This window comes from Lontra canadensis, unplaced genomic scaffold (assembly GCF_010015895.1).
Source record: "Lontra canadensis isolate GAN:19392208 unplaced genomic scaffold, GSC_riverotter_1.0 scaffold15, whole genome shotgun sequence".
In the NCBI taxonomy this organism is placed as follows: domain Eukaryota; kingdom Metazoa; phylum Chordata; class Mammalia; order Carnivora; family Mustelidae; genus Lontra; species Lontra canadensis.
This window is the reverse complement of record NW_022631009.1, coordinates 22,451,942-22,477,836: the sequence shown is the minus strand read 5'-3', so window position 1 is coordinate 22,477,836 and position 25,895 is coordinate 22,451,942. Positions and strand designations below refer to the sequence as shown.

Genomic DNA, 25,895 nt, shown 5'->3' with positions numbered 1-25,895 from the left:
AAGTCATGAAATGACAGATGCTGACAAGGATGAGAGAAAGGGGAACCCTGGCTGGTACAGCCAGTGCAGCCACTCTGGAAAACAGTATGGAGTTTCCTCAAAAAGTTGAAAATAGAGCTGCCATATGACCCAGTAATTCACTACTGGGTATTTACCCCAAAGTTACAAATGTAGTGATCTAATGGGGAACTTGCCCCCCAGTGTTTATAGCTGCAATGTCCACAATAGCCAAACCATGGACATAGCCCATATGTCCATTGACAGATGAATGGATAAAGATGTGGTATACACACATGCACGCGCGCACACACACACACACACACACACACAGGAATGTGATGTAACCATCAAAAATGAAATCTTGCCATTTGCAGCTGACATGGATAGAACTAGAGGGTATTATGCTAAGTGAAATAACTCCATCAGAGAAAGACAATTATCATATGATCTCACTGATATGCTGAATTTAAGAAACAATGCAGAGGATCATAGGGAAAGAGAGAGAAAATGAAACAAGACAAAACCAGAGAGGGAGACAAACCATAAGAGTCTCTTAATCTTTGGAAACAAACTGAGGGTTGCTGGAGGGGAGGGGGAATGGGGTGGCTAGATGATGGACATTGGGGAGGGTATGCATTGTGGTGAGCACTGGGTGTTGTGTAAGACTGATGAATCACAGAACTGTACCCCTGAAACAAATAATGCATTATATGTTAATTTAAAAGGGTAAACAAATAAAAATAAATAAAGAATAAATACACGCAGAGCCTGTAGGGTCATTTGGTCCCAGAGTTACACAAGGGATTTGCAGACCAGGGAAGTTTTAGATTACATGACCTTCAAAGTCCTTCCCATCTCAAAGTATTTATTATTCCATGATTCTCTACTTGATAAGTTTCCAGGTTCAGCTTTTATTTGCACAGGGTGATACCTGTAGACAAGGCATAAAATCTATCTTATCCTAACAGATTTAGGTTAGAATTTAATTTGATCTTCTGAGTCTTTAGGGAAATATATCTTAGAGTTCAAAACATATATCTATACTGTCTGTATGGAGGTCTTAATTTCTTGGTATTGCATGCATTCAGTTCCTTTACAATTCTTTCATTGTTTCCTCCTTTCAACCAGTTGCTTATGCTTATATGCAGTTTATCTTTTGGACCATTTTTCCATGCCTGTGTTTCCAGCTTTTCCCAAAGAATAATTATTAAATCATTAGGTCATAACATTGGATGAGGTTTACTGAATGGCAATTTTTTGAAAATTTTCCCCCAGAGTCTTGGTTGGTTTATTGACTAGAGGAAAGCAGGTGGTTTGCTACTAATGAAATAAGGTAGGCTAAGCATCTGGAAATGTTCTAGCAGGAGGAGCCAATGGCCTTGTTTTCTAAAGGTCCCAGGTCTCCTATCACTCACCTCTAGTCTTGCTAGGGCATAGGAGAATCAGGATTGATGACTGCTTCATAATTCTGGGCTGCAGCCTTTTATCTGAGATCTTCTGTTTGGAAAGTCTCTTCAAATGTTTTCTTAGCCTCAAGGGAAAAATTTCTCTCAGAGATACCTCACTTTTGATCAAAAGCATTCACAAATCCCCTTTTCATTTTTCTCTACCAATTAAGGTCCTCTTTGCTGGGCAGAATAAACTCATAAACATGTTTCCACTGGCTTATTAGAAAATTCACTTTAGCTTTAGAAGAGTCAAAGTTGCTCATATGGGCAGACCCTAGGGAGCTAGGAAAAGGTTATTTTCCTCCAGAGTTCAAAACCTATAATTTAATTTTCTTCTGGTTTTGACCACACTCAGATTTTTGCTGACTTTATAGTATAGCATAGCCTATCTATTTCAGTTAGAGATTGGTCTCTGTTGTTCCCATTTAATTAGAAATTTCTAAATTGTTGCTATCATTTTTGTTTTGTGCATATGTGTAAAACCTTTTCATAATTATGATTTTAAAATATTCCATTTCTTTAATTCCAAATAACATTATTTCAAAGATGTCTCTTTCATATTAAGAGATTTTTTAGAGAAAAAAAAACTTTCTTGATGGATGTATATAGTGACCATAAGACTGTTCTAATTTCAGAAACATTGGTTGCAAAACAGATATGCTCTTGGAATTGAGATATGATATTAATGATCATTTCACTTCTAACATTTGTGGGGTTCATCATTACTTAATATTCTTCTATCTATTCTTCATTCATCCATCCAAACCACAGTCAATGAGAAGAGTATTAAATCTTAAACTCTTGCTAGGCACAGGACAAGGAAAACTACCTGGAAACAGTTAGCATTTTGAATTTGTAAAACAAGCTATTTATCATATGTCCTAATCCAGCTTATTTCTTTAAAGACTTTGGTATTTTTCTCTTAGTATTTTAAAATTCAACTTGAGAAAAATGTAAATTATATGGTGGCTTTCTCATCTAATCTGCATCACCTCCATTCTTCTATTTATACTCTCCCTTCAATCTAAACGGTCTCTAATACTTTGCAGCAACTGAGTTTATATCTATTATAGCCTGCCATACTATAGCAAGTCATCATAGGGTGGCATGATTATGGTGGCAAAGATTTGAAAATAAGAAACTAGTCTGTTTAAAACCTTCAAAAAATAAAAGAATGACTAGCATCCATTAAAAAAAAAGAACAGGTGTTTATGAAATAACAACTAAATGATCATGAAATCGGAATGTACAGATACAAAAGAAAAAAAACAATTAAAATTATCTAAATGTAGAGTCATTTGGATTCTTTTAAAATTTCAACAGAGAGAATTAATAGTCAAAAAGAATGCCATCAAAGAGAGACTTTAAGAATTGGAATCTGTAAATTAGGAAATCGTAGAAAAGAAAAAAAAAGAATTGAAAATATTGATGATTTTGAAATAAGAAGTTTTGTTATACATCACTAAGTAGTTCCAGTAGGAGCAAGCAGAGAGATAGTTGCTGAATATTTCTAGAATTAAGGCAAGGCATGAGTATTCATATTCAAAAAAGTTCAAAGGATGCCAAGCAAGATGACTTTTTAAAAACTTCATCCTATATTTACATTAAGGTGAAGCTAAAGAATATCAAGAACAAAATGTTTGCGTTTTGGAATGAGGAGATAGGAAATAACACTGATGCTTCCCTTAATTACCAGAGGTTTATTCTTGCATTACATTATAAGAAAACTTTCTTCTTTGTTGGTTTACTTGTTTGCCTGCTGTCACTTCCCATGTAGTCATTGTGCTGCCCTCTAGCTAGTTAACTAGCAAACGTTAGTTTGCTGCTGTCTTTTTGCTGTTTACTAGACAACCCCAAAACTGTATTTGTTGAGAAACTTTGTAAATAACAAATAAGAATTGTCTGTGAGACAGAGGATTGGATTCAAAACAGCATATACTACTGCTATAATAACAATAGCTTACCTTTATAGGATGTTTTCTATCTACCAAAAGCTCATAATGTTTTTCATTTAATCTTCATAATATCCTTGTGAGGCTCATACAACTATATCATCCCCATTTTCCAGATGAGGACCCTGAGACTTAGTTAGAGAGGCTGAAGTCATTTGCCCAAGGTCAAGCAGCTTTAACTAGTGTGGTCAGTGGTGCATCCTAGATTTTCAGTCAGTCAAATTCAGAACCCAGGTTCTTAATGACTATTCTGTGATATCTTCTTTTATCTAAAAGAGAAACCTTTAAGAAAGCTACTGGGACTTCCAGCAGTCTTTCTCAGCAGACTTTCTTCTGTGAGATTGTGTCCTAGAACACTGACATTGATGGAATTCTGATCCTCCTTACATAGTGATTTGTTGTTTTATAGAAGTTGCACTTTTTTCAGATCGCATGTGGCCAGCATCATCCAGGCTGAGTAATCATAAGTACTCTCTCAGCCAGTCTAGTTACCCCCTATGATATGTTTCTGGGGAACCCAAAACCCTTCAGGCTCCTGAGGCATAAACTTATTTGCCATTTATAGAGCCCGAAGAATTTGCTATTGCCAGAACTTGAAGGTCTTCCCAAGCTGCCCAGTAGATTCTAACAGAGGAGCATTTCCTTTCTACTCTCATGTCTTTCCCTTGAAAGCAGATGCTGGTTCTAATTTTGAATTTTATACAGTTGGGTTGAGAAGACAGGTTGAGCTTCTGATGGATAGTCAGACTTTCTTGGTCTTTAGGCAAGCCCTTCGGACAATGGACTAGCTTCCTTGATTGTAGCTACCCAATGGCAATTCTCCACAGAGGTTTTCCTACATTAGGAGAGGATGGTGGAGGTCACATGGAAGGACAGAATAAGGAAACATATCCACCAAAGAAGCAGTTTATTTCCAAATTTCCACTGAGAAGTTAGGGGGAAAGGTAGTCTTCTGCTAACTCTGTATGAATTAAAGTTTTAGATAATGGCAGAATTTCTTCAGAAACTGAAAGCCAGTAATTCAGCCAAAGAATAAGGAGGATAGCAAGCCTAGTAATTATTGATGAGGTCACAGAGTTGACTAGTCTTACAGCCTATGGGTCTGACTTAGATCCTTTGCTCTGCAAGTTAAAAAGTCTGTAATTGGGGATACCTCAATGAAGTCATCTTATTTTAGCTACTGCATGGATAAAATGAATGTAATCATAAACATTGATTCCTTGGGAAGATTGGGAAAATTAATGTTGAAACGTTTTAAACACCTCAAAGCACAGTTTACTTGTTATTAACCTGAAGTTTTTGTTTTAGAGGAATACAATTGGTCTGCAATTCTTTGACTTTACTTCCCAGGACTGTACACATTCTATATACATATACACACCTATATATTTCTCTTGAAGCCTGAGAATCTTGGCCCCTTCAGCTGTAGCCAGCTTTGCAACACTTTGATCTATTGCTAGATTTCCACTGTGGAGTTACCTCTGTTCCATTTCCCTGCTGCTATGTAGCTCAGCCTGCAGTCATCTGTACATTTTGCCAAGTGTATCTGATGTTTAAAGGATTGGGTAAAGGCCTGAGATAAGCCTGGGTGCATACTGACAACCTGTACTTGGAAGGGGCCTTTAAAATTGTGCTGTTTCTTACAATGCCGGACCAAGTAGAGAGGAAAAAATTCTCATGGTTCTTGGGCACACTTATGGAGCATCTACCTTTAACCTCATTCCTCTGCTAGATAATATTATTTTCTTGATAACTGTGATCACTATCACTATGACCTATGATATGTGCACCTGTCTTTATTACTCAGACTTAAGAAGGATTTTGGTGTATGTTGAAAAGCAGTAGACTATGGACTCTGGGAAACAAACTGAGGGTTTTAGAAGCGAGCAGAGTGGGAGGATGGGTGAGCCTGGTGATGAGTATTAAGGAGGGCATAGATTGCGTGGAGCACTGGGTGTTATATGCAAACAATGAATTATGGAACACTACATCAAAAACTAATGATGTACTGTAGGGTGACTAACACAACACTACTAAAAAAAAAAAAAAGAAAAACAATAAAATTGAATATAGAATACTAGAGATGGAATTACATTTTGGAATTAACCATGCTGACATCTTTTCCTTAATCCTCCTAATTCATTTTTATCATGTGAAATCCAAGGCCATTCTTTGATATGTTAACAATAAACCTGGGGATTAAGAAGGACAGATAGTGAAGTCACAGGATTCAATTCAAAATATGTGAAAGAATTCCAATGAAATTATAATCAATAATATCCTTAATACATAAAACATTCAAATAAACCAATAAGAAAAAATCCCCGGGAAGTAATAAATAAATTGGCAAAGGCTCAAAATATGTAATTCACAATCAAGTTGAAAATGTTAAATTCCAGCACTAATCAAATACATGTAATTCCAAACAATGAGATAACATCTTTTGCCTTCTACATTAGTGATTTAAAAACACAGAATACTTCCTGGTAAGAGCATAGCAAACAGGTATTTTCGTGTACTGTTTATGGAAATATAACTTAATACCAACTATTTGGATAGCAATTTGGCAATATATATCAAGAGCCTTAAAATTACCTGTTGACTAATTCTACTTCTCATAACGTATCCTCAGAAAAATTAAAATATCTAAAAAAGTTTTATGTTTGAAACCAGTCATTATAATGTTGTTTGTAATGTTAAATATTGGAAATAAATGAAAAAGTATAACCATTGAAGGACAGTTAAATCATGCTTTGTCCCAATGGGCTATTTTGCAGCCCAATATAAGCACAATTTTAGGGAGACTATGAAATAACAGATAAATATTTAGGTTGGATGTAAAATGAAAAATACATGTGAAATGGATCATATCTCTATATTGATCTAGATATATAGATAGACACATACAAGTCTACACATACATACATATGTATAATGGAACAACTTAAAGAAATTTGAAAGCATGTCAAAAAAGAATTAGAGGAAAATACCAAAATGTTAACAAAGATTATCTCTTGTTAATTCAGTTATGCCTTCTTTTCTGTGTATTTTCTAAAATTTCCATGATTAATAGGATTGCTTCTAAGAGAAAAAAGAAATTTATTTTTTGAAAAATACAATCAAAGTAATTTCCTATGGGATTGGAGAAAAGGTCGCCACAAATGTGGCCTGAATGGAAGGTTTGTGATTTTTTTCTCTAGCAACTGAGTATTTATGATCATTTCATAGGGACTGATATAGAATCCATTTTGAATAGCCAGCAAAGACAGCTTCTCCTAAGCTAACATTTAAGAGTGTGAAGAAGATGGCAAGAAAACTTTTCTCATAGCTTGAATCCGAAACTATGTTATGGAGCTTGATGGGTTTTGACATGTTAATGACATATAAATGTTACTAGTTACAAATGAACCTTGTCTCTCCATTGAGGAGGTTATACGTTTAATGGAGTGACATCCAAACATGTGAATGTGAGTATATAGAGTTGCGCTTTTTGTTGTTTTTGTTGTTGTTGTTGTTGTTGCTCTGGACATAAAATCTCAATTTGTAGTCCTTCAGAGCTAGTCTTCCCATCCCCGAGGTATATATTCCCCATATGTGCACACACTGAGGCACTGAGCAATGGGAAACTTAAAATGAAAAGGTTATTGCCTATGTCATATGCTCCATGAAATGTGCTCACAATAATCACCAATATCCCAGGCAGCCTCTGCAGTATAGAATCCTGAATACTTCCCCCAAAATTGCGTGGCAAGGGAAGCAAAGTCTAGAGAAGCCTGGCAGTGCCTAACAGAGGCCTTGGGTTTCAGGCAGCTGAGGCTGTCAACCAGTCTGAAATCCTTGTACCTGTGTTATTTTGAGAGGTTATTTGCAGTTGTCAAAAGAGGGCTCTCAAAATTTCCATAAAAGCGAGGAAACAGTTTTGAAGCCAAGAAGACATACACTTTGCTTAAGGGAATGAAGAGAGTTTGAATAGAAGTGACAGCACATAAGGATCGAGTTGCTTTTTTTGACTCTCTTCCCATTTTTATGTCCTGCTGTTCCTTAGATTTACCCAAACCTGACCCCAAAAAGGTGTCAAGTGCTCGAATCCAGCAGACACTATCACAGGAGTCTCTTACTCCAACTGTACCTGTTACAGTCAGTAAATAGGACAACAGGGAATTGCTCGTGCTCAGAACAGAGAAGCACAAGGAAAATAAAACTTACCAGAGCACATTTGTCGCCTTCTAAATATTTATCCTATTTGGAAAATTTCAGCTCTGATTTCTTAGTCCAAATTGTAGTTCAGCCAAATGTAGCTGATTCTTCCTTATGGGAGCTGGTTATTATTTTGTCTCTCCCTTTGTTTGAACCCCTGGAAACAAGCAAGAAAAAGTAATACAAGCAAAATACTTATTAAAATGTAAATACAGTGGTTGGATCCCTGATGTGTTGTGCCAACAGCCTTGCTGGCAGCCCAGGATGGACCCCGGTGCATAGGGAACGGACTTCTCTGGGCACAGAGTGGCTGGGCCTGGAAATCGACAGGCTCTCAAGGGAACCTTTTGTTCCCTAACTTCTATGGCAGGTGGCTGGTTCATTCTCCTGCGTGGAAGAGTTGAAACTTGTCTTTCAAGTAAAGAGAGTACATGGGGGCAGAGATGCTTTTTTTAGTTTGGCAACCTAAGTATATTAGAAAAACAAACTGCTATAAAATAGCTGGAAAGCATGAATAAAGCTTTATGAAGAAACATAAAAGAAAACCAGAGGAAAGCATATTCAGCCTCAGTCCTGAAATTGCATACTCCTGCCCTCAACCCTGCCTCCTCCCATCCCTCTCTTGCAAAAGTTTTGTTTGTTTGAAGAGTTTTTGTTTGCCTTCTTTTTTTTTTCCTGTCAAATTCCAAACAGGCCCCAGGTATACCAATGTCTTTACCAGCTGGTTCTGGAATGAGAGGGGCATCTATTAAGAGAGAAACAACCTCCCATTTCATTTGGAGTGTTACAGTTTTCTATGCACCTTAATTTTTAGCCTCCAACTGTTTTAACAGAAGCCATGTGGTGTTTTTCCAGCCAGATCTTTGAGTGCTTATGTCTTCTCAGGATGCCTTTGGCAGCTGATGAAAGCAGGCCCACCCTGTAGAAATGCCACAGGTACTGCCTAGAATAAGATGACACATGTAAATGCCACTGAGAACTTGCTTGCCTCCTGACTCATATTTTATTTTCCATAAAGAGGCTGTTTTCAGAACTGACAGAGTCTGCAGCCTGGTAATGGAAGATAATGATTAGCATAGCAAAATGGGAGTAATCATGGGGCTATTTGACACTCTCCTTAGAAAAACCCTTTGCTCATGAAAAAGCCCAAAGCAAAGAACTATTTCTAAAATAACAAATGTGTGTAAATTTTCAAAGTGGATTGTGATTTCTCCCCAAAAAACACAGGCAGCCAGAACCCAGTTATGCTTTACAGTCTAAGGTGATCTAATTCTTGAAGTCAACCTCATTCTGGGCCATGGCATGCATTTTCTAGATGGGAGGGAAAATTGTTATTGCTTATAGTAAATAAAGAACAGGCTGTTTTTCTTACTTGGGAACCTTAAGAGGATGAAGCAACAGTTTTAATACTATAAAGAAGTGGGCTGTGAAACACTGGGATAAGTCCTGTTTATTTAACAGTTAATGCCCATGGTCTGTTAGGCACGAAGAGACTCACTGTGGTGCTGTTATTTAACACTGGAACAGTAAAATAGTCTGGCTAAGATTAGAGCAGGCAGTTGACTCAAAATCCTCCAGCTTCAGGGCTCAGAAATGAATAAGTCAACATTGTTGCCATACAGAGGGCTTGAACATAGGTGTGGCTACTCTGGTTGGACAGTGAACCAACCTCTCTCTTTAGGTCCTTGTAAAGCCCAAGCCTGAGGAAATGACCTGACAACTCTGTTTCTTAAAAACCTCTTTAATGCCTGTTATCATTAAGAATTTAAAGACAAAATTATTTGCTCAGAACAATTTGATGCTTTATGCTACGGATCCCCCAAGTATACTGAAATATACTTGGGCAACATGGTGGTGAGTCAAACCCAGGAGAGCCAGGAAGCTGGGATCAATAGCCCAGTAGACTCTGTAATATCATGTTGATTTATGCTTAGGCATTTTAGCCTGCCTGTTTCTACAAATACGTACAAATGTACTTTTGACTTGTGGCCAGGGTGAACCCAGTGCTGAGACAACCGGTCTTCCCGTGGGCAAAGTTCCTCACTTTTCAGTTTGGTCATTGGCCAAGAGAGGACTTTTCTTATCTGTGTCCTGTGAGCGGGTGTCTGATGAGGCCATCTGTTGTGATTTTTATCAGTTGCCTGTGCCTGCTTCTCACAGGAATAATCCCCAAGGGAATCAGTCCCTACCCGCAGGGCTCACTGTAGGAACCCATGTGCAGGAGTATGGGCTTAAACTGTGGGCCTCAGGATCAAAAGGGTTCGAGTCCTGCTTCTGTCATCATTAGATGCAGTAGTCCCCTCCTTGTATGCCATTTTACTTTTCCCTGGTTTCAGTTACCCACCACCAACCGCAGTCCAAAAGCTGATGACCCTCCTGATTATTGTCAGAAGGTCAGCAGCAGCCCAGTGTTACTGTGGTCACAGTATCTGTGTTGTTCCCCTCACTTTATCTCACCACGTAGGCATTTTATCATTGCCCATCATCACAAGAAGGGGGAGTGCAGTACAGGAAGATCTTTTGAGAGACCACATTCACATGACTTTGATTACTGCAGATTGTTATCATTATTGTATTTTATTATTAAGTATTATTGTTAATCTCTTACTGTGCCTAATTTATAAATTAGACTTTATCAGAGGCATGTATATATAGGAAATATATATATATATATATGTGTGTATATATATATATACACACATATATATATATAGGGTTCAGTGCTACCTGTGGTTTCAAGCAAGCCCTGGGGGTCTTGGACCCTATCCCCTGCAGAGAAGGGGGGATGACTATATGAGACCATGAGCGAGTTGCTTCACCTCGCTCAAATTCAGTTTTCTAATCTGTGAAATAGGAAAAATAATAATGCCTACATCATTGTGTTCCAGTGAAGGTCAAATGAGAAGAATGTAAAGGAACTAGTGCATATAACATGTTTATTTAGCATATTGCTTTAGCATACAATAGGCATTCAATATGTGCTAGCTTCCCTTTTCCTTTACCTCATTAACAAACATCTCTAGCCTCTAGTTAGTGTTCTCCTGTCCATGTCAGGATCAGCACAACCCCAGGGAAGTCTGTCTGGTTTGTATTTCTCTCATGATTGCTCCTTCCCATGGTGACCTGGCTGGCTCTGTGGCCATGCACTTGTCATTTCCCTGTCCCTTGGCTTTGGAGACCATCTGGTCCTATGCACAATGCCTCCTTACCTTACAGGGTGGACCCCTCCCAGTACCTCTGTATCGGCAGCCTCTTCACAGCCAACCCCTGGGCCCCAACAGATCAGCCGCTGGGCTCCTGCCCTCTATCCACATGAGCCCTTTGCCAGTGTCTCGTGCCCACAGTGCACCTTCAGATGCCGCAGAGCGCCGGGCCAGATGGACACCTTCCTCTCGGGATTCTTCGATTCTATGTTGGATAGGTTCCAGCATTCTTTCTACTTGGTCTCCCCCATGTTGCATCTGATTTTTCATTATTGTAGAGGGTGAATGCAGGACCTCAGGAGCAAGTATGGTTGGCTGACAGCTTCCCCAACCAGGGGTGTACTGGCAAGAAGTGCAGGAAGAGACAGAGTACAGTGTCCACATCTTTTCTTGAGTTTGTGACAGTGCTGTTTATGGTCACCTGTTTTTATCTAAGGAGTTACTTATCTATGGGGGAAAAGATGCTCTTTATTCTGTATAAAAGAAAGAAACACAGGTTACCATCTGGGTTTCATCATTTGAAATGGGACTTAAGAATGTTTCTATCATATCTGTATCATTGATAGCCTAGTCATTTTGTTCTCTGGGTCTTCTTAATTCTCCATTAATTTTACTCTCTTCCTCCCTCCCTTCCTTCTTTTCTTTCTTTCCTTCTTTCTTTCACTCGTCCATTGGTCAAGCTAGGTGAGAGTCAGCCCTGCTAAATTCTGGCTGAAGGAGATGAGTTTTATCACCTGCTGCCTGTGAGAGTGAAGATGCGCACTCCAGGCCTGCGGCTCACAATGGGGTTTGTAGAATTTCTGATTTCTACAAGGAACAGGCTGGCAGGGGTTGATTTTCTGTGCTGGGCTTTTTGTCTCTCTTCACACACTGCTTCTTTTCCTGGCTAAGACTGCCCTGGAAACTTGAGGAGGGTTTAGAAGGTGGGGTCCGAGTGGACAACAACCCTGTCCTCTGTAATGACCCCCCGTGACTTAACACTGATGGCTCGGGACATGGCCAACTTAGTGAAACACTCATTAAAAAGCAACTCAGTTACTTCTACCTTGTTTATTGAAGTGGTCCTGCCATTAGTTTTTGTCTTTTTTTTTTTTTTTGGTCTAATTATTTTTGTCTTTCATATATCTGAGAATATTCTCAGTGTATGGGGGCCTGAAGCAGGGTGGTCTAGCTGAAAAGGCACGGACACTGGGGTAAAAGAAAATCTGGATTCATACTCAGCCTCTAGCACCTACTAGCTCCGTGACATTGTGCAAGTCACTTACCTCCTTTTAGTCTACTGTTTCCTTATCTGTAACTTGGGGATCATACCCCCAGGCTTCATTATACTCCTGGTATCATAAGATTGTTGTGAAAATTAAGTGAGATAATGTCTGGAAAGCGCTTAGCACAGGGTTTGGCATAGTGTAAGTACCCAATAAATCCTGCTCCCTTCTCTCCCTCAGGTTCACCACCCCACCAGGTGGCCAGCTGTCTCCAATATGGCATCAGTGGAACTGTAAATACCTTTGCTGTTGTGTAATCGCTCCCCACTAATCTGCGCCTTGATCACCCTTCTGCCCTCCCTCCAGATCTGTTCCTAAACTCAATTACAACTCTCCCTCTGGTCTAATCTCCCTCTGCAGAGAACAGTGAAAACTGGACGTTTAAAAAAACATTTTTTTTCACAGGAGGACTTAAAACCCCCGCAACGTCCTTGGGAGTTGTGTTTTCCAAAAGGACTTATTGTTGACACAAAAATTAATGTATTTACATTCAGAGCTTCTTTTCCACAATAATCTTGTTGATCGTATTTTCCTGATTCTTGAGAAGCCCTGTGATTTTTGTGTGCAGGAAATGCATTTTGTTGATTTGTCTAAGTGGATGCTAGGCTTATACATTTTTAGATTCAATTTGATTATTTCTGGAGCTCAGGTTCCCAAAATGCAAGTAAATCTTCCAACAGCCTATATAGAAAATATGTTATTTTCCTTCTCTGTTTCCTAATTATTTCAAGTTAGTGATGATTTTCAGACCCAGCAGTTCAAGACTTTTGTCATTCCTGTTGCTATAAATCTAAAATCCCAGTGTTGTTCAGCTTTTGAATGTCTTAGGATCTAATTGCTTATCTCCATCAACTTAGAAAATGTCCTTCTTCACATTGGTCCCGGTTCTCACCCCCACTGACCACATTGTCTACAGGCCATATTCTTGCCACTTTGTGTTTTTGATATTAGACAGTTTTAGTTGGAATTTGAAGGTGCTAATATACCTTTGAGTTAAAAGAAGAGAGATGATAGCTTGGTTAGATTATATTCCCTAATGTGAGAGTTTCACCTAAAAGAAGATGGATGAAGGTAAAGGACTAGTCAGATCTTCCCATTCAGCTTATTGCTTGGGAAGGCAAAAGCCTGAAGTGGTTGAAATCATGGATTGGGCATGGACTTGGGCAATAAGAATCCCAGCTCTCCCATTTACTAGTTGTGTAGTATTGGGCAAATGACTTAATTTCAGGTGTAGAAATTAAATTCCCTTATTTGTAAAAGGGAAAGGCAATATTACTTGCTTTGCATAATTAAATGGGGTAATGTTTCTAAAATTGTATGAAATATTATCTGGAAACATCTTAGCACAGTGTCCTATGCAGTGCTGAGTGCCCAGCTTGCACTGAGTATTGGCCATCTTTAAAGTCACGTGGGCAGTGCTACAAATGCTGTACCACTATGTGGTTGCTCTCATCTACTTCTTGCCTACATTACCCTACCTCCCAGTTCTATTTTTGAACCCAGTTCAAGTCTCTCTCTCTCTCTCTCTCTCTCTGGAGTAACTTCATTCTCCATCCAGCGAAATAATAACTTCATTTTTAAAAGATGAGGTTTTTTAGATGAATCCCAAGTGCCTACAATGATGATGATAATAGCAATGGTGATAAGAATATGTGGGGGTTTCTTACTCTCTTTGTCTTCTAGACTGTAAGTTCCATGAGTCCAAAGATCATAACTGGGCTCTTCAGTCCTAAATCCCTCAGTTCCTGGACGAGGGATAGTTGTTGAATGAATGAGTCTGATATTTTGAGTAGCTTTGATTATGCCATTTAATCCTTTTGATTTCTGCACAGTTAGTCCAAGTGAGTATTTGTGGATTTGTATGTACACTTCTCCTATTATAGAATTTTGGTTTTTTTCTTTTATAGAATTGAATTCTTAAATGTATGCTTGTATTTTGAAAGATGGACAGCACTGGCATGTTTTAATAAGTGTTAAATGTGGAAATTAAATATAAATAAGTTAGAGTATCACAGGAAATAATGTTCTTAAAGTGCTAGTGTCTACATAGCAGGGAAAAAAAATCTAGTAGTTTGATTTTAAGGTTTAAGGACAGGGGTCCCGGGAAAAGTTCTGAGAATGGAGGCATCACATTCCTTCCCACATTAAAGCACATAACTGTGTGGATTTGGTTTCATTCCAGAATTGGAGTGTTCTCAGACACCGAACACACCCCTATAAGCTCAGCCTTAGAAAGACAGCAGATAAACCTGTTGAGTCTTTCTAAGATGACCGTCCACTGAGATCTGAAGTAAATTTTGATAAGCTCCTGTAAATACTTTTAACAGACAATATAAAACTTGTTTCTTACCCTAACGACTTTTATGCATAAGATGTGACCCAGTGACCTGGAAAAGCAAAAGATCCCTCAGGTCAAATAATCCATTACCTTGGTAGTGTAAGGTTCATAAATTTTGAAACATTGAAATTTCATGCAAGCACCCCTGAGTTTGCTCTGAGTTTTCTTTTATCTGGAGAATACAAATGTGTCTCACACTTTCCATAACTGGGGAATGAAATGTTTGAGATAAACAGCATGTCTCTTGGAAGGCCAAACACTTCTCTTGAGAAAATGCCAGTCCCATGACCTGTGGATAGGTTCAGTATATGCAGAGGCATCAATTATAATATTCTAGCTCTAGGCTCCTTCCATGTCCCCCACTTGCCCAAGCCCAGCCTTATTTCCAAGTCTACTTTCCCTTAGGCAAATGTAACTGGTAACTGATTTAATGTCTAGAATATTCTCTGTCCAAAAGTTCTTTTTATAGTTCTAATCTGTATCTGTCTTGTTACAGCTTACAGCAGTTTCCATTAGGTGTGCTAATCCATTCATCAAAAGATATGTATAGAGCCCTTTGATTTACCAGGAGCTATGTGTGGAAACCCAAAGCAGGAAGTACATTAATTGTGATGAATTGCCACATGGGTGGAACAGAAAATAAAAGTTTTGAAGTTCAGAGGAAGAGGGAGAGAGTGGAACAGGAAGAATTGGAATTGGGTCTTAAAAGATGGTTGGGATATAGGTAAGTCGAGAAAAAGGAAGAACAAATGGGGTAGGATAAAGGGAATGAGGAGAAGTTCAGAGATGGGAAGAAAATGAAGAGATCAATTTACCTGGAACTGAGGCTTTGGAAAGGGGAGTGGTTGGAGGCAAGTCTGGAGGGGCAGATTAGAACTAGTCTATATAAAGCCTCAAATGCCATACTAATTAATGCTGATGGCCTCTATGTTATGGACCACTGACCTCCAAAGCCAGGCTCTCCATAAGATCATCATTTGGGTACAGGAAAGTATTCTTTATATAAAAAAAAAGATACATTTTACTAATACATGAAGTATATTGACAGTACTGTGCATGTGTCGTTTACACATAAATAGACGTATGTGTTGATGCATGCTCAAATTGTGTTGCTGATAGTTACGCATGTTCAAAACAAGTTCAGAGGCAGACAAGTGCTATAAGGAGTGGGTCAAGATTTTCATGCAGCCAGTGACATGTGCAGAGAAGTATTGTAGAAAGGTGAACCTGGGGGCAGTTTTACAGAGAGAATGAGAGGAGACAGTTGACGATTGCAGTGATTCAAAGTGCTTAAAGTTCTGCAGCCGCAGCACAGTGGGAATGGGAAGGAGGGGGCCATCTTGATGGTCTTATTCTTTCCGGGGTGAGATTTTCCTTTAGCAGGAACATTGGCTGATCCCTTGGGAGCCAAGAATGGAGAAGGGCTCCAGAAGATGAGGGTTTTGTTATTTTTCAAAACTGATTTCAAAAAAGGTATGGATATTCTCAAATGTGTTATGGCCTGAAAACCTAAACTTAAATGAAACCAAAAATAAAAATTATAGTTAATTATTGGTCAAAAACAAGTTTAGGTAAACTCATAACTAATTTAACTCATAACTATACACAAAGAACCCCTTGAAAAATGAAGATAAAATCCATCCCCTGTAACCCTAACACTTGAAAGAGTTCCCAGAAGCAGCTTAATGAGGGCCCCTGCCTTATGCTCCACGTCTGCTGTTTGCCATTGAAAGTGGATCCCAGAATTTCCTCATCTCAGCTACATGTTGGAGCTGTATTACTTTCTGATAATCCCTGATTCAAGTATAAACACATTCGCTCTTCTCACACAGTACCGTCTTCACAAGAAATAAAATTTAAAGAACCACACTGGTGAATGTGAATTTGTTAAGAGAAGCCTTGGTGCTTGTACTTGATTTACCATCGTTTTCTTAGATACTGTACTATGTGTTTAACTCTTCCCCACTGGATGTTTTTGCAGGGTAGAACTCTTAACAGAGATGTGATTCAGAGTTCAAATCTATCATTAGCCAGGCTTCTCAGTTTCTCCTTGCAGATAAAAACACTCTAAATAATGATGGGGAAAAAGAAATAGTATGTTTAAAGATGCCAACTACATCAGACTTATGATCTCTACGTGATGCTAACATAATCTTGGAAATATACTGATGAAAAAGCCCTACTATCAGACAATTTAAATAAGAAAAACAAATTCACATATTTTAACTCTAGTCAGGCTTCAGAAATAAACTTAACATTTGTCTCCATCAAGTTAAAAAATACTACAGATTGTGTGTGTGTGTGTGTGTGTGTGTGTGTGATCATGTGGCTGAAAATGAGTAGAATGTAGTATTGAAAATAGATATAGATATAACATTGACGCATATCAAAACAAAGGAGATAGGAATAAAATTCCACAGTCAGTAAAAATGAATATTCTTACATACTGCCGGTGGGAATATAAAATGATAACATGTCTTTAGGACATCAGTGACATGTTTCAAGAGCCTTAAAAACATTACTATTTAGAATCAGTATTTCTTCCTTTAAGAACTTGTTCTGAGGTTATAAACCTTAAATGTCCAATAATAAGAGAATAGCTGAAACAATTAAGAATCACTCTCTTGAAGATTATTAATTATAGTAGATAAAGGCCATATATGTCATGATTTTGAGTGGAAAAAATAGTATAAAACTATATATAAAATATCACTTTTATATGTATGTATGTATGCACATATTTGCATATAAAATTTATAAGGAAGCATAGCAGTAGGCTTAGAGGTTGTTTTTGTTTCCAAATTTTTATTGCTTTCCTTAGTTTTCAGCTTTGGGTTTTTTTTTTTTTTTTTTGAGATTTTATTTATTTGTTTGAGAAAGAGAAAGAGAGGGATGCCTGTGCGGCTCTGTGAGTTAAAGCCTTTGCCTTCAGCTCAGGTCATGATCCCAGGGTCCTGGGATTGAGCCCCGCATCGGACTCTCTGCTCAACAGGGAGCCTGCTTCCCCCGACCACCACCTGCCTCCCTGCCTACTTGTGATCTCTGTCTGTCAAATAAATAAATAAAATCTTAAAAAAAAAAAAAAAAAGAGAAAGAGAGAGAGAGCATGCTTGTGGGGAGAGGCAAAGGGAGAGGGACAAGCAAACTGCCTGGTGAGCAGGGAGCCCAACATGGGGCTCAATCCCAGGACCCTAAGATCATGACCTGAGCTGAACTCGGATGCTTAACCAAGTTGCCACAGTTTTCAATTTTAAAAAGGATATATATTGTTTTTATAATCAGAAAAACTAAGTAAAAAGGGAGAACTGTTGGGAGTTCAAAATAGATATAACTATAATACGGTTAGCTGATAGAAAGATTTCTGTTGACCATAATGTATTTATGTAAATGACTTGATCACCAAAAGCTGTTGTACTAAATTTTGACTAGATCCATGCTGCAAAAGTAAGTAAATATAATGGCAGCTGAAGCAAATGTTGAAGTTGAAGTTCATCTAATTCTCTAGGCTACTGGTGTGGTTTCACCTGTGTTATTTGGGCTTTGGTTTCACAAAAAAGAGTGTGTCTTACCAACTTTCTGAAATCAGGAGGCACTAATATGGTCTAGATTAAATGAAAAGGCAGGAGCTTTTATTTATACTTACATAAATGTATGTACGCTTTCATTTATTCATCCAGTCAATCAGTTAGTAAACATTTATTCAGCACTTGTTAAATGTCAGGTCCTGGACCAGGATGTGGAAAAAGAGAAATGAGTAAGTCTCAGGAAATTAATGGTCTGTGGGGAGATCAACATTTAAGTGTGGCTGAAAATGAAAAAAGGCGTATATATGAAGTTCTACAGGAACACTGAGAAAGGCGTAGCCAACTTTGCCTTTGAGTTAGGGGAGCTTCCCCAGAGAAAATAATATTAGAGATGGGCTTTGATGAGTGAATAGGAGTTTGCCAAATGGAAAAAGTGAGGTGGCATTCCAGCTAGGAAGAAGAGGATATGCAAAGGACCAAAAGATAGCATGACATGTTTTCAGGGATGGATAGGAAATGTGATATGACTGAAGCTTAGGATGAGAGGCAGAAGTGGGGGGTGAGAGTGGGAAACTGGGTTAGGGCCAGAAATAGCCTCACACACTGGTAGTCACAGTGTTTCTGCTTCAGCAATGATTAATTGTGATTTTCCTGGCTAATAGAATCCTAATCATTGTAATGAGGTAGGACTCTTCCCTTTGAATTATGGAAATTACAACTGTTATATGATCTGTTCCACAAACACAGGTTATAAATATGATCACATGTCTTTTATCTCTTTACAGTTAATCATTCAAGCCTCCATAGTCCTTATTAGCAAGAAGTCTATTATCTCCCCCTCCCATTGCTTCCAGATAGTTCATGCATCCTGGGACTTCAGTCAGGCCAAATAGAATAGGTCAGTTGTCCCTCCACCCCTGCCCCTGAAACCTGTAGCTAGATCCATCTGTGACTGCTCTTCCATCTGGCCACTGCCTGGCCCTGTTTGTACCCCTGAGTCCCAGTGGTGCTAATCCAGGGCAACAAGATGACAACTGTCTTTGTTTACATTCCCATCCTCAGTTATTAGTCCCTAAATCATAACCTCTGGTAGCTGGATCTGGAGGAGCTTCCAAAGTTGACAACATGCTAGGCTGAAGTTAGCCCTTCCCCTAGAATATTGGGTGACTGTGCTGAGCCCCAGTAATAGCCCAAACTCCTCCCTGCGTCATGGTTACTTTATTTCAGTTGTTTCCAGGACTTTCTCTGTCCCAGGACCTTAGTCATTGTTGCCTTGACCCAACAGGTCTATCACCTCCAGCCCCAATCCAAGGAGGCGAGGACACTAGGACTTTCCTCCTAGAAGGCCTTAGGCTCCTTTTACACACTGATTTGCTGCCTGCCCAGTGTCCAGGTTGTTCCTCCTGATGACTCAGAGGTAGCAGCTTACAAGATGGAGTATAAAAATCTATTTATTTTGGGGGTATTGAGTTTGGTAAATTCTTTATAGATTTTGGATACTAGTCCTTTATCTGATGAGACATTTGCAGATATCTTCTCCCATTCCATAGGTTGCCTTTGAGTTCTATTGACTATTTCCTTTGCTGTGCAAAAGCTTTTTATCTTGATGAGGTCCCAACAGTTCATTTTTGGTTTTGTTTCCCTTGCCTTTGGAGACGGGTCTAGCAAGAAGTTGCTCTAGCTGAGGTTGAAGAAGTTCCTGCTTGTGATCTCCTCTAGGATTTTGATGGATTCCTGTCTCACATTTAGGTCTTTCATCCATTTTGAGTTTGTCTTTGTGTAGAGTATAAGAAAATCGTCCAATTTCATTCTTCTACATGTGGCTGTCCAATTTTCCCAACACCATTTGTTGAAGAGACTGTCTTTTTTCCATTGGACATTCTTCCATGCTTTGTCAAAGATTAGTTGACTATAGACTTGAGGGTCTATTTCTGGGTTCCCTATTCTGTTCCATTGATCTATGTGTCTGTTTTTTTGCCAGTACCATACCGTCTTGATGATTACAGCTTTGTAATAGAGCTTGGAGTCCGGAATTGTGCTGCCACCAGCTTTGGTTTTCTTTTTAAACATTCCTTTGGCTCTCGAGGGTCTTTTCTGGTTCCATACAAATTTTAGGATTGTTTGTTCCAGCCCTGTGAAAAATGCTGCTGGTATTTTGATAGGGCTTGCACTGAATGTGTAGATTGCTTTGGGTAGCATAGACATTTTAACAATATTTATTCTTCCAATTCATGAGCATGGAATGTTTTTCACTTTCTTTGTGTCTTCCTCAGTATCTTTCAAAGTGTTCTGTAGTTTTCAGAGTATAGAACTTTACCTCTTTAGTTAGGTTCATTCCTAGATGTCTTATGGTTTTTGGTGCATTTGTAAATGGGTGGAGGGATGGGGTAATTGGGTGATGGGCATTAAGGAGGGCATTTGAAATAATGAGCACTGGGTATTGTATGCAACCAATGAATCACTAAATTCTACCTCTGAATCCAATAATACAGTATATGCCAATTGAACTGAATTGAAATAAATTTTTTTTGAAAGTCCAATTTATTGCCCTGTCCCAGTGCCCCCCAAAAGTGCCTAATTGCTTTATATGTACATAACTAAGATACCAAGTGATATTTCTAAGAACAAAAGATCTTCAAAGTGACTTTCTGTTCCTGCCTTAGTATCAAAAGAAGTAGTTACAGTTTATTGCACTAAAATAATTAATCTGTGTCCAACTGTGCCTCCTATTAAAAAAAAACACACAATAATAATGGGCTTATATACCATATGACAAATTATGTAACCCAAATCCATGTGGTCAACAACTATACTTACTGCCTCTTCTCATTCAATCTAGATGATAATATTTCATTGTTTACTCTATACCTCAGATATTACATTAATCAGGTTTATGGCAGGAATAGAAATCTCTAAGTATAGGCACTCTTCTGAACTATTGAAAAATGAGAGCTGGGCAACAAGTATCTTTGTGAACTAGTGCATTTATATGGAAAATGAGTATAGAGTATTTACCGTAAGAGAAAGTTGTGTTTTCTCTGCAAAGTTAGGTCACAGAAGGGAGAGCAGTATTCACACATAATTCCGGAGGGATTGAAACTGAACAGTAAATGAGCATTTGGGTCAGTACACATTGTTAACAAATAGCGTTCGTTAGAATTCATGATTTGGGAAAGCTATCTACAAGGCTGGATTAATGTGAGTTTATTTTGTTTTGCCCCCTCGGTACAAGTGTAGGACAATCAACTGACCTTTTCAGTTTATCAGTTTAATGAAAGTCACCTCTCAGCCTTCTCATCTTTAAGTTTGATGATAATGAAAAGTAAAGTCCAACCAGATTGTTTTGACCTTTTCTCCTAGGTACTGTTTTCCCATTAGCATTATTACTTTCCTCAGTAAAATGAAAGCAAAACGCATGTATATCATATTTCATAAACAAGACAGAATTCTGACACATTATCAGCAGTTTGTGTTTTTTAAAGAGGAAAACCATATACTGTACAAGGTGTGCTGCCCTATCTGGAGTTCTTAATAGAAATTCCGGGAGGGTGAGAGATCTCTGAAAAGTTTCTATACACCCAAAGGGGAACTAATTGCCCGGCTTCCAACAAAACCTCAATGAGACCCGATTCCTGGACAGCTGAGCCCAGAGTCTTCCCACTCACCTCCATTTCTAAGACTTTCTTTCATGTGCTTGCTGGGAGCCAGTGCTGTATAGCTGGAGTGAGAGCCAGGGCTGTGAGCCAGGAGCACTACTGAGCTAGTAGTTTACCCCAGTTCGTCTACGAAATGAAATCCCTACGTTGGGCCTCCTATCACTGAGTTGTGTTGCGATCAGTGATTTTGCTTTATTATGGTTGTTGCTATTTTAAATACTTAGAATTCCTTCTTTCTTTTAAATCTAGTTTGGATTTGAGATAAACAATAAATTATACCATTTAAGATGATAAATATAGATACTCTTACATCAGCTTGATTCAGTTTTCAGATTTATCCAGCCCTTTGAGCTTATTCAGAAACTAACAATTCTGGGTGGCCTTCAGTTTTAAAAAGTGAGGAACCTGTTCCAATTTACTTGGATTGGGATATGCTCTTTGTTGGGATAAGGAAGCATTCTATACTGAAAGAGGTGGTGTGCATTTTTTTACAAAGTTAGATGAAATCTGTACTTTTCCTTTGGCTGAGTACACACTCTGAATAAACAGAGATATTCTCCGGTTCGTAAGGATGAGGAATGAGGACGATGCCTCTTTCCTGGCTCTCCCACAAGATCTCCCTGGCGATTACTGGCACAGACTGAGAAGTTGTGTGGGATGATATAGAAAGAAGCTAACTAACAATTCTTGAAAACCTACTATGTGCCAGGAACTGTGCTTAATATGTATTTGCCTCGTCTCATTTATAATTTTCTTAACAATCCCATAAGGCGGGGCTCCTGGTGGCTCCGTGGGTTAAGCGTCTGCCTTCGGCTCAGGTCATGATCCCGGGGTCCTAGGATTGAGCCCCGCATCCTGCTCTCTGCTCGGCGAGAAGCCTACTTCTTCCTTTCCCTCAGCCCTTCCCCTCCCCCATGCTCACTCACTCTCTTTCTCAAATAAATAATAAAATGGTCTTAAAAAAAAAAAAAAAAAACCCACAAGGCAATGACCATTTTCTTTATCGTAGAGATGAAGAAGTTGAGACCCAGGGAAATGCAGTAAGTAGCCCGAAGTCACAGAGCCAGAAGGGCAGAGCAGGGAACCAAATAACGCTTCCACAAATTCCTGGCCAGCCTCTTTCTGTGTCCCACACTGCCCGTCTGCAGACTTGAGTGGCTGGAGGGATCCAAAGTCCACACTAGAATGAGGGTCTGGTCTTTGAATGAATTCCCATGCATTCGTCTTGAGTTTAGAGACTACCAGAATTTCAGAGTAGAGATGTCAGAGACCAGCCAAGCATTTGCTTAACCACTGCTTTCCTGACCTCTTTTGTTGGCCCTTCACCTTGAACGTGGAGCAGGTTCTGGTGTTCCGTGCTGACGGGGAGTGAGCTTCTTTCTCAAGGCCTTGAAAAGAGGCTCCATTTGTCTTTTTAAAGACAGCTATGCTGTTGTTCGGAGGCCTTAACATTCCTCATTTCAAGCTGATTACTTCTTTCTTATCTTAATATAGCATTATTGGCCATCTGGCTGATATGAAATGTGAAGGAGACTCATCCTGGACAATAATGATTCGCAGGTGGAGCCCCAAATCTATAGGGATATTCAGGGCGTTTGCTTTTAAAAACTGATTTTTTTTCCGTAACCTGTGCTAACTAACTGTACCTATGTCCTTATTGAGAGAATTCCATCATTTTAATAATTTGGCCTTGTTTTGCTGGTAAGTGCAGAATAAGGTAAAAAGGAAGTGTATTTTTTTTCCTTTTTATGGATTAAAAAAAGTTCAGAATTTTCATTTGCAGTACTTTATCCTTTCTTATTTTGTCTGTGTTGCCAGCAAAATGTCATTTGATTTAAATTGGCATTAAGTACATTTCTTTTAGATAAACCAAAAGTTGTGATTTTTTTAGATCTATTGAGTAGACTTCTTCCCGCAACAAGTTTGTGCTGTGCGTGTGAGCAGCTAGTTTGACTCTGGAGCAGGTTGTGGGTACTTCAGGATTCTTTGTCAGCAGGCACTGAAATGCCTATGAAAGAACTTCCTCTCTGAGTGTTTAAATGTCAATCACATGCCAAGCACAGAATTGTCTTCTGTACATTATCACATCTCATTTAATCCTCACAATGCAATAGGTATATAATATTCTCTCCGCTTTTCAGATAAGGCGGCTGAATTTCAGGTAGATCAGTTTCCCAGTGGTTACACAGCTAGTGCCTAATGATTGCAGGGCTCACCAGCTCTGTCTGCTTTTTTTTTTTTTTCTAAGATTTTATTTATTTGAGAGAAAGAGAAAGCACAGTGGGGGTGGGGGGATGAGGGAGAGGGAGAAACCGACTGCCTGCTGAGCAGGAAGCCTGACATGGGGGCTCAATCCCAGGACCCAGGGATCTTGACCCGAGCCAAAGGCAAACACTTAACCACTGAGCCACCCAGGCGGCCTTGTCTGCCTTTTTAAACTGTAACAGCTTGCCTGGGAGTGAGCCAGCTGAAGAGTTTTAGGAGATGAGGCTGGGAAAGTGATAGAAGGCTTTGAATTTTATTCCAAGTGACATTCCAAGCTTTGGATTCATTTATTCATTCAATACCTATTTATTGGGCTCCTAATATGTGCCAAACAGGCTGGGCACTAGGGGTACCACAGGGGACCAAGAAGCATAAACCCCTGCCTTCTAGAATCTTATAATCTGTCTATGGGAGGTTTTGAACGGAGAAATGAGGCAATCCGGTTTCACTCTTACAGGAGTTCTCTGGCTGCAGGGGTGAGAGACTGGTGCAGAGAGAGCAGTTAGGGGGTGACAGCAGCCCAGGGAGAAGACAGTGGTACCACAGTGCTAGCAGAGGTGAGAAGCTGGGTTCTAGTGGACTTAGGAGAAAGCATCAGTGGGATTTTCTGAACAATTTGATATAGAAATTTCTTGCCCAGGCTTTAATGGGAACGCAGGTCAACCCACAACCTAAAGCTGTGCTTTTTTAATGATGGTAAAATGCTCACATACAAAGTGGCTTCACAACAATACTCAATTTAATGGGAAATGTAGCTCCTGTTCAGCTCCCTAGCTCTGGGCTTATGAAAGGAGAACCCTTGTTGGTGCCTGGAGGAGGCAGGTCAGAGCTTTATTCCCCAGGAGCCTTCCCATCCGCACTACAGTTGACCAACCTGTTCCCTCAAAGGCCACATGCCCAGGTGGCCGTCCTCATGTGCTTACACGTGAGGTTTGTAGTGGGTGCCTCTCAGAGCCACTTGGAATCCTTCCCTGTGGCTCCCTGTCCTGAGGCAGGAGGATAGAGTCTTTTAATAAGATTCAAGCTTCTTGTTTCTCTGTCATTGTTATTTCTCTGAAACAACATCATAAGGTCCAAATCAGAACAGGTTTTAATTCTTGGTCACAAAATGGGACTTCCAGCATATTGTGTTCCCATTTTCTTAAGTTTGAGAAATAGACTTCCTTTCATTTAACTTCTACTGAGCAGACATAGTCACTCAAAAATGGTTCTAGACGTGCCAGATCTGCCAACAACTTTAATAACTTCTAAGATACAAATTTGTATTTCTCAAGTCAATGAAATTGGCACCAAGCTGTTTGTGAAATAAGAAGGTAAGTAAAATGTCATCTGCGTTCCATCTGTTTTCATTGACCTTAAGTGAATAACTTTGTATTTCCAAATAGTAGAGGAGAAGGACCATGGGTAGCCATAACATTGCCTCTGCTTCATAGCCATGACCTCACCAAGGATAGCATGGGCAGCTAGCTATCCTTGTGGATTGAGACTAAGAAGCAATCCCCTACACACCTTACCTGGAAGTAGAGCCAGATGATTGGTTTCTGTTAATCATCGCAAGACGCCCTGATCTGCCTGGACTCCTGCTAACGGCATCTTCTATATGCAATCTAACATTCCTCCGACCTTGGCCATCCGCTGGGTCCTGCTGGGCAGGTTGTCAGTTCAGGATGTGATTAGAGGCTCTCACTTCCTGGCCTGCAGGCAGCACTTGCACAACCCCTTTCTCCATTAACCTGCCCTGGAGATCAGCCCTGAGGGCGCTGTTTTGCTGTGTCAGCCACAGTCTGCATCGGGCAGCCGCATCAGCAAGAGATGAATATGTGTGCCTCTGATGTCCTTGTGCCTCCAGAATGCAGATGAGGGGGCTTGCCATTTTTAAAAAAATTTAAAATCAGCCGAATGATCGCTTCTTTTAATTATTTTCCCCAGGGCTGCGACCAAAGAGGACTCTGCGTTTGGTGCTCTGGACTGCCGAGGAACAAGGCGGAATCGGGGGCTTCCAGTATTACCAGTTACACAAGGTAAGAAAGTAGCCATCCATTGCTGG

General features: G+C 39.5%; 1 protein-coding gene across 2 annotated transcripts in view; it reads left to right on the top strand.

Annotated features, from left to right (window-relative positions):
- The window catches only part of CPQ (carboxypeptidase Q), a 358,351-nt gene that overhangs the window by 224,990 nt on the left and 107,466 nt on the right, over window positions 1–25,895 (top strand). For both annotated transcript variants that reach the window (XM_032858649.1, XM_032858650.1), the window contains exon 5: window positions 25,778–25,869. In XM_032858649.1, coding sequence (XP_032714540.1) covers window positions 25,778–25,869 — 92 coding nt within the window. The remainder of the gene's footprint in view (window positions 1–25,777; window positions 25,870–25,895) is intronic.